Source organism: Ananas comosus, linkage group 10 (genome assembly GCF_001540865.1).
Source record: "Ananas comosus cultivar F153 linkage group 10, ASM154086v1, whole genome shotgun sequence".
Lineage (NCBI taxonomy): Eukaryota > Viridiplantae > Streptophyta > Magnoliopsida > Poales > Bromeliaceae > Ananas > Ananas comosus.
In genome coordinates, this window is record NC_033630.1 from 2097607 (window position 1) to 2108976 (window position 11370).

Consider the following 11370-nt stretch of genomic DNA (forward strand, 5'->3'; position numbering starts at 1 on the left):
AATTTTACCTCACTATTCTTAAATAGTCAATAATAAAAATGAAAATATATTTATTTTATAATACTGCTATTTTTAAAAATTATTAAAATGATAAGTTATTAATTTTATAAAATAGTAAAGAATAGTAAAAAGGAAAGTTAAATTTGATATAAAATATAATTTATATAAATAATTTAATATAATATTCATTAAAAAATATTAAACACCCCCTTTACTCTACTGGAGGGCGATCCGTAGTTTATATTCACGTTATTAATTATCGTGAATCGTGAAATGATGGGAAGGACCTGTGTTTTCCAGGAGAGCATTTATTCTCCTTTTTACCAATTGTAAAGACTTTTTACCCGCCTAATCAGCTGTAAAAGTTATTATTCCTCCATGCATTGAATTGTTTGATATGCAATGACACGGTGAAAAACTTTAGAATAAAGCACTTACATTGTTGATATAGTGTCTCGAATCAATCAAAAAATTATCATAAGATTTACCTATTTCATCATTTTTTTAAAAAAAATATATGATTGACTGAAAATAAATGATCTGATGTAAATATTTGTAAATATTATAATGGAACCCTTCATAATATCTTCTAAAATAATGAAAACTAAATCTCACAAAAGAAGAAAAGAAAAAAAAAAGTATACTAAAGAATACACCTATTCTAGAATAAGCGTAAATCTTAAATCTCAGTACTTGAATGATTATATTTCACTTTTCTATCGTATCAAAAAAAAAAAAAAAAATTTCTAATGCACTGAAGTCCGAAGTATTTTTCAGAGGAAAAAAATTGAAGCCTGATCTGACTACAACCTCTTATCTATAAATGTAAAAAATTTACTAACATATTTCAAAATTTTACTACAAAAAGGAGTGATAATACTTATGAAAAAAAATATCTTTAAATAAGATTCTTGTAGAATTACAAATAGTAAATTTAGTAATGCTCTGATTATATTATAGCTTATATGATATATGATAATAAAGAATCTTGCCGAGACAATGAACTAATTTCATATTAAAATGATGTTTTAAATTATTATTATTTTTTTTTTAACTTGTGCTCAATATGGGAATTTAATTGACTACCCTCACCAACGAATGAAGAAACTGAAACAGATTGTGATACACATTTCAATTCTCTAGGCTCTTGAATCCATTTACTTAAAATAGTGTGATAAAAAATTTATTCATTTCGTAAATAATAATAACATGTGCAAATCACATAAGTATCCAGATATCTGTTCTGTGATTTCATAAAAAACACAAAAATTATATTTCCATATACTCTTTTTTCTAATATATATACATTTTTAATCTACATCGAAGGTGTACATATATGTTTTTGTTCTAATAAAGTTAGACCAATATAAACATGCCCTAGATGGAAGCAGCAAATTCTCCATGATTTCTCCTTCAGCTAAGGGGCCATTTATTTTGATGTACGTGGAGGAGTGAAACTCAAATTTCATTACTCATGATATTTATTTTAATATAAGTAAAAAATATAATGTAACTCAAGTTACGTTAAACCTCCACTTTATCTACTATCGACTTCCTCCTCTAAAATACCGAACTCGACTTTCTCTACACTCAACTTTTTCTAAAAAATTTATTAAATAGTAAAATCTAAACTCTACTTTCTTTATAATGAACTAAAATTACCTTATTTATCATAAATTAAAATTATTTTTAAATAATAATAAAAAATTTAATTACTTAATAGATTAAATTTTATAGAGATATATTTACTACTATATTTAGGAGATAACGGAAACCACTTACTTACATCAAAACAAATAATGAAACTAAAAATATTAATTTTATCAATATCAAGTTACATCAAAACAAACTAATTAAATTTAACTTTCAGGCTGTACAAATTAAATTAAAATAAGTAATAAAAAAATAATTATATTTTAGAAAAATTTAAATACTACTACAGTTGAATTAAGTTGGATTTATAAATTCTATCCAAAACCCCCTAAATGGAATGGGCATAGTGTCAAATCAAAAGATGTACCGAATCCAGGGCCAATTGATAAGCAACGGCTATCATGCGTTATTATCTTTTTTCGAGATCCCCGGGCCCCACGTCTGACCTGGGGCCCACAACAAGAGTACTCTGTTGGGAAAAATTGGACGATCGTAACCGTCCATTTGCATTAGGTCAAACGGGCGGTGATTAAGCGGCCCAGTGTTTTGACGGTATAAAACACTGTCGCCCAAGGGTACCAAATTTTAACGCCTTGTTTTAATTTTGGTAACTTTGAGCCAAAGCGAACATGACTAGTGAGTTTGTGAGTTGCGATTGTGACCAGTGCCTTTACCTCTAATGGATGCGACAAAGTCTAATAAACAAATTACTGTTATGAGGCAAGGGATTAATAGGAGAGTTCTAAATTGTAGTTGCAAAATGTCGCTAATAACCAAATAAGACGAAATGATACCATAAACCACGACAAAAAATTATGTTATGAATCGAAATCAAACCTGAAAATGGGTTAAACCAGAGATAAACTGCGAGTTAAACCAGGTTGTGCTTCATCAGGCTTTGTGCTCAAGCAAAATTTGTGGCAGACACGGTCACCGAACAAACATCTCTTTATAAGCCAATTAGGGTAGCAAGATTTACCTCAAACAACCTGGCCTATTTGCGACATATCCTATACTAATCTTGCGATGGAAATTGAATGTTGATAAGTTGAACAAAGAGAGGCGATAGGCCTGGTTAGCATGATCTGAAATGTTAGGGCATGGGCTATAGTGCCACTTGCATATGTGGGTCTAGTTAGTTTTGGAGTGGGCTCGGCTCAGATTAGGTGTTTCAACAAGAGCCCGGCCCCATCTAGCCCATCACAATTTCATACGCATGGTTGGAGAATGGAAACTAAATGGACTAGTCACACCAAATGAACGAAAATTTGAAGTAGACCTCAAAAGTACAAACACCATTATGCAAAAATTAAATGAAAAAGAACAGTTGAAGATCAAATTTGTACTTTAATTGCCGTCATCGTACTCACAAACATTGCAACTCTTCCATTGTTCCATAAAGCCTTACCTATACAGATCACAGAGGAAAAACAAATATGTGAGGAGTGCCAATATGCCACAAAGAGGAGAAACTTTTGTTGTGTATGGAAACCTTCGATGGCAAATTTAGGAAGAGCCATACACACCTTTTGGATATATGCTGTTATAGAAAAGAGTCACAAAGATTACCCTTCCCAAGGGTAATAGTGAATCATAATCTCCCCTAAATCTTACTAAATCTCCATACAATAATCTCATAACATTTCTCACATGGATTCCAAATGCAGCACCCGTTCTTTCTCATTAGAATACAGTTTTCATCTAAACCCGAGAACTTTAGAAGGTCTAGTCCCTATTAACTTCAGGGCTCCAAATAGCCAATTTAAGTTCTAGCAAGAACTAGAAGTTAAATTTCCACCTATGCTGTTTTGATTACTCCAATGAGCTCATTAGGTAATCACCTCTCACACTATTGCATCAAATAAAATTTCATCGTGTTCAACCGCCTCGATCATAATCTGTGCCCGTTTGGCCTGGCCTAGCAGATAGTAAGCAGATGCTTTGAAGTACCAAACAATTGGTTAACAAAGTCTGGTATTTCAACTGCGTTGAAAAGCTAAGATGAGCTATCGAGCCTCTATTGCCGCAAAGAGAAGCTGTAGAGAAGGTTTTAATCGAAAAGCCAGCTAGCAATGATTCTTTATATAACTCTGCTTAAACAACATTTCTACATAAGCTCCAAAGAGGCGAAATAGAAAGCATTCAATCCGAGCTTAGAGAATCCACTAGCTCTACTAGTTTGAACTGTTGAAAATCCTTCAAAACACCACAAATTGCCTTCTCCCACCCACTCAAATCCAAAGCGTTCACCTTACTCAATCGCCACAAACTCGACTCGACCAAGACCCAATCGCATTTCTCTACAACTCCCTCCACGAATGTCTTCACATTCTCTGCTCTCGGAGCATACCCTCTGAATACCATCTCATCCAAAACCCGCCCAGCCTCCATAAACTCCTCAGCACCACACATACCCTCAAATAAGATCCGGTAGGTCACCACATCAGGCCGGCATTCTCTCCGCGGCATATCTTCGAACAACTCTCTTGCTTCCCTCCACCGCCCCTGCTTACAAAATCCGGTAATGATCGTATTGTAGCTCACCACGTCCGCCCTACACTTCTTCCTCTCCATCTCATTGAGCACCTCAAATGCAGCTTCAAAGTCCTTTTCATCTTCACAAAACCCTGCTAGCATAGCATTGTATGTTACTGTATCCGGCTCTATTCCTTTCCCCTTCATCTCTTCCAATATCCCAACCACCTCCCCTTTCCGGCCCGCTCGAAATAACGCCCGTATCAAAGTAGAATACACCGCGGAATCTAACGTTAACTCTTTGTCCAACAACATCTCTTCTTTTAGCTTAAGAGCCAAACCCATCTGAGTGTTCTTACAAAGCGCTTTGATGAGAGTAGTATATACATAAACATTAGGCTTCATATTATAAGATTCAAGCATTAATTCCTTAAGCCTAAAAGCATCATGTAGCATCGAATTATCGCAAAGTGCAGTGATCAGAGTCCCAAAGGTTACGACACTCGGTTTAATACCTCTCTCGCGCATTTCGTCGAACAGGTCTCGTGCGTTACCTATCGACCCCGACGCGGCCGCGGCCCGGATGAGGATGTTGTACGTGCACGCGTCCGGAGCAAACTCGCCCGTGTTGAATTCGACAAGAAGGGATCGCACCGCACCGAGGTCGCCGCATTGGAGGAGCGCGTGGAGGAGCGAGTTGAGGGAGCGCACCGTTCTGCGGCAGCGGAAGGAGGGGATCCGGTCGAAGGCGCGGCGCGCGCGCGTCGCCATGCGGGCGCGGCCGTAGAAGGCGATGACGCCGCAGAAGAGGGCCTCGTCGGGGACGACGCGCGCGTCGGCGAGGAGCCTGTCGAGGACCGACTCCATCTCCGGGAACATGCGCGCCTTGCCGAGCTTGCGCACGACGAGGTCGTAGGAGCGCGCGGTGTAGCGGAAGGGTTTGGTGGGAGGAGGGCTAGATGGTGGGGCGGGATTACGGTTAGGGTTAGGGTTGAGGAAGAGGGTGAGGGCGAGGGAGGGGTCCTTCTCGAGGCGGAGGAGGGAGGTGAGGCGGAAGGGGGAGATGGTGGTGAGTTTCGCCATTGGTGCGAGGGGAAAAAGCGTGGGGAGTACAATATGTAAGGAGGAAGATAATAATGGGCCGGGCTTGTAATAACGGGCTCAGAATCTGAGCCCAAGCTTCGAATGGGTGCTCGAAATAAAAATTTTCATAACTTGTCAAATCGCATCCCAGCCCACTAGCTATGTAAATAGTATTGAGTGAAATCTTGGATTATTAGGCTAAAAAGGTCGGAGAGGAAAAAATATAAAATTAATTCTTTTTATTTTTAATTAAAGCGTAGAAATTGTTTTTTAATTGCAATTTAGAAAACATATTATTTTTTATAGAAACAAACAAAATATTTTCACATCGCACTTTCCCACTGTGGATAATACATGCTTTGTGAAATTTCAAATGCAGCCGTAATATCATAAAAAATCAATACAGAGTTAACAAGCTACCTCTGAAAAGAATATTATAAAAAAAAAAAACTGCACCCCTTTCAGTTTCAACTTGCAAGAGATGGTTTACAACCTCACATCCACCGGTTAAGGCATGTTCGTTTTATCAGAGTTGAAAAAAGAATAAAATTATTTTTGACCGTACATACTCACTTTTGTTGTTTAGTTAGTCATAAATTTAATTTATCTGTAGCTTTATTATTTTTAAATGCTGTAATTAACTTTGCCCTGAATAACAAAATTATTTACAAAAAAGAAAGAAAAATTGATAAACAATTAACTACTATGTTAGTGCGGAAATTTTTAGTAAAACAGACATTAAAAGTGAGATAAGTACAGTTTGGAAGTCATTAATTTTCTATCAGGAAACTGCGGTGAGAAAATATTTTTCATCTGAACTTAAGTTAAACTAAAAAATTGTTTTCAACATAAAAATCAGTTAGGGCAAACAAACAAACAGGTCTCTAATAAATTTTTTCACCCTTTTATCTCTCTATTGCCTTATTGCTTTTCATCCCTAATCTCCCCCTTTTAGGGTGCGTTTGGTTCGCATTATTAAAAATTACTAGCAATGAAAAGATATCCGAGAATCTTATTCCTATTCATCCTATTACTAAGAATGTGAAATTCCTATATTTGATTCACACGGTCATATTATTTAGCTATATTATTTAAGATTATAAAAAATATACAATTAATTAATTTATTTTTTAATTAGTTTTAGATAATGCTATCAAAAATGTCGACATCTTTTTAGAAAAAGGAAGAGAAAGTATAGGATAGAGAGAGAGCATAATTAAAAAAAATAGAAAGAGACAGTCGAAATTAGAGGGAGTGAGAGAGTTGAGATTTTAGAAAAAGAGGAAGAGAGAAAAAGAGTTAAATTTTAGAGAGAAAGATAAATTTAGAAAAAGATATGAGATTGGAGTGTAAAAAAAAAATACCAATTAGCCGGCGGGTAGGGAGAAAAAAAGATATTAAACATATTATGATTACCCCAATCTATTAATATGAGAATATCCACCCTTCCTCAAGAAAATGAGATTAGTATTTTGAGATGAATCTTATTCCCAAATAAATTCAATATTACCAACTAGATTACTTAGTACGTTTAGCCAAACACCGTCATTTTTTTTTATTCCTATTCGATTACTAGGAATCGTTAAAAGATAGCGCGAACCAAACGCACCCTTAGTGTCATAAACCCATCCATGTTGGTTTTTTGACTAAGGCAACTACAAGCATCGAGCAGTAAAACCTCGAAACTTTGATCAAAGACTGAGGCAACTACAAGTACCATTATTGGGACATAAAACCCTATTAAACAGAAGCAATCAAGCAAACAACACGAAGAAAAAGGGGACTGACCGATTGCCGGTGCTCCACCACCGTGCCACATGCCAACGACCATCGCAGTTAAAACTCTGACCGCGAGGGAAACAGATGGAAGAGAATTCTTTTATACTAGCTGCGCTGCCACATTGAACCCTTGAAACTTTGATCAAAGACTACAACAAGATAGAAAAGATGAAAGAGTTGGGACCAACATTGTACACCTTAAAGATTCGCATGCTAATCAGTAATCTCATGCTTTAGGATCTCTTTGCTGTAGGAATAGAATTGGAGATTCATTATTATGTTTTCCCCAACTACTTTCAACAAGAAGTGTTGTTTAAAGCTCAAGTCCTACAAGTAGATATCATTAGCAGCACATATATAAGAACAGCAAACTATCCGTGTGCATAATAGTCGAGGACATAAATACCTCTGTGATCAATGATCAGCAAACTATCCGTGTGCATAATAGTTGACGACATAAATACCTCTGTGATCAATGATCAATGAGTTGCATACATACCCATATCTATGCTTGTTAATAAATATCATACAAAGAAAAGAAGTGATTGTGGGGTAGAATAGCAGGGCAATTCTCCTTTGGCAGGGACTGCTAAGCAAAGTTTTGAGTTTAAAGTGCTTTGCTTTGCCTCCATGCCAGAGGAGAGCTGCACTGTTATTCTCATACCACGCATTTTGCAGTAGTCATCTCCTTCACTTGTTTCTTTACCCATGCTTGAGTCTACAATCCCACACTTGCTGAGGATTTATAGTGAAGCTGCTCACATAGCACATTTGGATATGCTACAGGATATGCTGCTTTTACCAAGAACAATTCTCAGGGACCTTCCACCCTCTTTTAACCTGTCATATATACTTTTCCTCTTTTCGCATATATAGCACCAAAGCATGGTCCTCATTCTCTCGCCATTTTGAACAAAAAGCAATCACTCTTAATCATCGATAAGACTTGCTTTCCATTATCTCTATTTAATAATGCCACAAACTAGTTGGAAATGCCTATTAACTAGCATAAATCAATATTGTAATGTTTACTAATCAACGTGTGCATGGTTTTTGCATATATTCAGACATCTCATGCATGAATATATACATGATGTTGCGCATACAAAAGACATTCTATGGACCACAAGCGAATCACCTTTTTATTCCTGTCATGGCAGCCAGAAAGGGTTGATATGCTTTCCACCCGAGATCGCGATTGTTATGGGATATCCTCATGGATCTTCTCATTCGATGATCTTGATGATCGCACTAAATGAGGAGGATATCAGCTTTTTTATTGGAGAAAGAAAACATTTTATTGAAGAGACAGCCATTGTGCCTTCGAAAGGCCGCGTAACATATCTAGAAGCATCAAATCAGGAATCAAGTTCAAAGCATTGAAAGATAAAGCAAACACATACAATTGCTAAGATTACTTTTTCTTCGATCACTAAAAGAAATAGGGTACAAATTTTTGCATGGTACCCCTTCGACAAGAAAAGAAATACCCCAAGTCCCAGACCTCTGTAGTATTAGAAACAAAGCGACAGAACAACATTCAAACACAGAAACAATTGTATGTCTTATTTTTAAAATTTTCAAAAGAGATGACACAATCTTCAAATACAAGCTTTCAGAGAGCATGGTTACACTTTTACTATTTTCTGTATAGTATTAAGAAATTCAGATGCCACCAGAAATGTTAGTTAAGCCACAACATATATTGTGGCATTCTTTAGATTATACTGAAGCAATTCTCTACATGTTTATATGCCTTCTTTCGAGACATTCTGAATCTGTTCTAGACTACCACAATAGCATAGAGACAATACAGTGTTTATGTAGGAGGAAACCATTATGATGCTCTGGTGGAAAGGAATCATCACCTTTTGGTTCTAACATATAATAACCATAGATACACAAACAGTATATATAAGATAATTAATATCTCTTATAAAAAAAAAGAACCGGGGGACCTAAAACAAAGGGAACATTCAATCCAAATCTCCACAAAAGCCCTTCTTATGCTAACTTTCATTCGATCAGGATTGCTTTTTATCTGCAAATGGATCTGCCATCGGATATGCCGCAGAGAGGGGCTTTCAAGACCCAGCTCTCCCCTCAAGGCTTGACACATATATATATATATATCGACGGCATGGTGCTTCATTCTGTGGGCTCAAAACAAGCCCTTCGAGACAAAAAAAAAAACAGCAAATGAGAAAGCACTAAAGCACCGATGTGGAGCTGCATTGCGGGGCAATTACTTCCTTGGCAGTTGGATGTAGCGCAGAGCGCAGCTTACTGCCAAAGGAGATTTGCCCAGCAATTCACCTTCACTTTGCTAAATTTACCAGTCATGAAGTGTTGCACTAGCCATGAGGTAAGCTTAATTGCCCACTAGGTTGCGATTCTTTCTACATGGAGGAAATGGGTCTAGAGCATGAAAAAGGCCCTAATATTGCCTATGGGGCTGAGCTTGATGTTTGTATCTTAATACTGATTCTTGATGACATCACAGCTTGTCTGCTCAAGTAAGATGATTAGATTGTGAATTCATATAGATCAACTTCAAACTAAAAGTATCAGTGTTTCTCCTCTTCAGAGGTTACTTATTTCAGTTTTCTACTATTACCAACCTCCAATTTCGCTTCCACTACTTGTTTAAGCACTCTTTTATAAGCTCTACAGCAGACATTGCAGTCATCTCAGAAGAAAAGTAACAACCATTCATATAAATAAGCTCAACTAGATAACATTGCTTGTTCTGAGAATCTGTAAGTAACTATAACAACAATTTCAAAGTACCAAAAAAACCCACCAAAAACAGCCAAATTGTTTGCAATTCAGGGAATGATCAGCTTCTTCCCTGCATAAATTGTATCGCCCGTGATCCCATTCACCTCCCTGATTGAATCTATTGATACCTGAAGGAGACAACCCATGACTCATTTCTCAGCATATAAGTCGCACAAAGTTGCTTTTTTCAGGAAAAAAGCATCGGAACCTCCCGCCCAGTTACAAATGGCCATCGCAGATTTAAAAAGTTATTAACTCTAGCGACCTTAAGAATCAGCCACCAACCCCTATATTTCGTTCGCTTTTGCAAAGTCCATTATTATGTGATAATCATACGAATCGACAAAAAAGATTCAATTTTTACCCCTCTTGTTTAAGTGCACAGATCAGTAGAAAGGCATTAGTGGCATTTTGCTAAAGAATGGGTGATTGATTAAACAGAAAGATTATTCGCATTTTTCTTTGAATGCTCAGGTGCATTTATCTCTTTTTCGATGTGAAACTTAATTTGAAAAAAAAAAAGAAATTCATGTGGAAAAAAAGAAACAAGCTTACTCCATATCGTCGAGAGAGGCCCCAAAGTGTATCTCCCCTCGCAATCTCCACAACCCGGCTCTTAGGCGCCTCGACTCGGGGTCCCTCTTCCACCACGAGCTTCTAAGAAGTAAGCGGAGTGTAAAACTTAGTCAGAGCTACTATTCCGCTGAATCCAAGAGAAAATCCATTGTGATCGAAACGGGGGAGAAGGAGAAGCACAAAGAGAGGAGACCTCTTGAGGAGAGGGCGATGGCGATGGATATGGAGATGGAGATGGTGGGGAATGGGGTTGAGGGGGCTTAAAGGCAAGGGCTTTGACGATGCTCATGGCGATCCCGGAGAAGACGACGAACCCCGCAGCCTTCGCTTCCTCTCCTCCTCCATCTCCTCCTCCGTCTCCGGCGGAGGGCGGCGGTGGCGGCGACATCGCAGCGGAGGAGGGGGCTCCGGCGAGGGGGGAGTGAGGCCGTGTCGCTTTGCGTGCGCGTACAGAGCGGAGCATATACTTTGTCGTGTTCTGTTTTTTTTTTTTTTTTTTTTTTTTTTTTTTTTTTTNTTTTTTTTTAGGCTTTTTGACTTGTCAGTGTCGAGAGCAGGTGTTTTGGTTGTGTAATTGGGCCAAAGCGAGATCACAGCCCAATAAAAATTATTGGTCTTGGGCCTAAATAATCACTTTAAGAAGTACAATATCCTTGTTCGTTTTTTTCTTTTTTCTTTTCTTTTTTTTTTTTTTTTTTTTTTGAGCTCAGTACAAGGCCTTTGTTTGTTGGAAAGGTACTGATATATCTTTTTTTTAATCCTATTAAAATCTAGGCGACCTTAGAGGATCTACTTGGCTAGAGAAGTCAACTGATACAAATACCCGATACAAATACCCGAAATTTTTATGTGAATTCGAAATCTGTATTAATTTTATTATTATATAATAAAAAAATATTTGATATTATATTTGACTCTATATTTTTTAAATTAAATTTCATATAAAATATTTTGAAATATGGTACAAAAAATAAGTGGTTTGGACACGGATTCAATTTCAGATTTTTTTTTTTTTGTTGGATT

At 36.9% G+C, this 11370-nt stretch overlaps 2 protein-coding genes across 2 annotated transcripts; both read right to left on the reverse strand.

Annotated features, from left to right (window-relative positions):
- Positions 2941 to 6271, reverse strand: LOC109716833 (putative pentatricopeptide repeat-containing protein At1g53330). The gene has a single exon (XM_020242430.1). The coding sequence runs from the start codon at positions 5209 to 5211 to the stop codon at positions 3796 to 3798; it is 1416 nt and encodes a 471-aa protein (XP_020098019.1). The 5' UTR covers positions 5212 to 6271; the 3' UTR covers positions 2941 to 3795.
- On the reverse strand, positions 7386 to 10843 carry LOC109715998 (uncharacterized protein CPn_0593/CP_0155/CPj0593/CpB0616-like). Its single transcript, XM_020241261.1, has 4 exons — positions 10541 to 10843; positions 10327 to 10428; positions 9794 to 9899; positions 7386 to 8241 (listed from the first exon to the last, which is right to left on the reverse strand). The coding sequence occupies exons 1-3, from the start codon at positions 10808 to 10810 to the stop codon at positions 9819 to 9821; spliced, it is 453 nt and encodes a 150-aa protein (XP_020096850.1). The 5' UTR covers positions 10811 to 10843; the 3' UTR covers positions 7386 to 8241; positions 9794 to 9818.

Excerpts from the sequence above, each read along its gene's own strand:
- LOC109715998 (XM_020241261.1), bottom strand. The coding sequence starts at position 10,810 with ATGCTCCGCTCTGTACGCGCACGCAAAGCGACACGGCCTCACTCCCCC. Across the intron at positions 10,429-10,540 it reads CATCGCCCTCTCCTCAAGAG|AAGCTCGTGGTGGAAGAGGG; the intron begins GTCTCCTCTCTT and ends CTTACTTCTTAG. Across the intron at positions 9,900-10,326 it reads GCCTCTCTCGACGATATGGA|GTATCAATAGATTCAATCAG; the intron begins GTAAGCTTGTTT and ends TGTCTCCTTCAG.
- LOC109716833 (XM_020242430.1), bottom strand. The coding sequence starts at position 5,211 with ATGGCGAAACTCACCACCATCTCCCCCTTCCGCCTCACCTCCCTCCTC.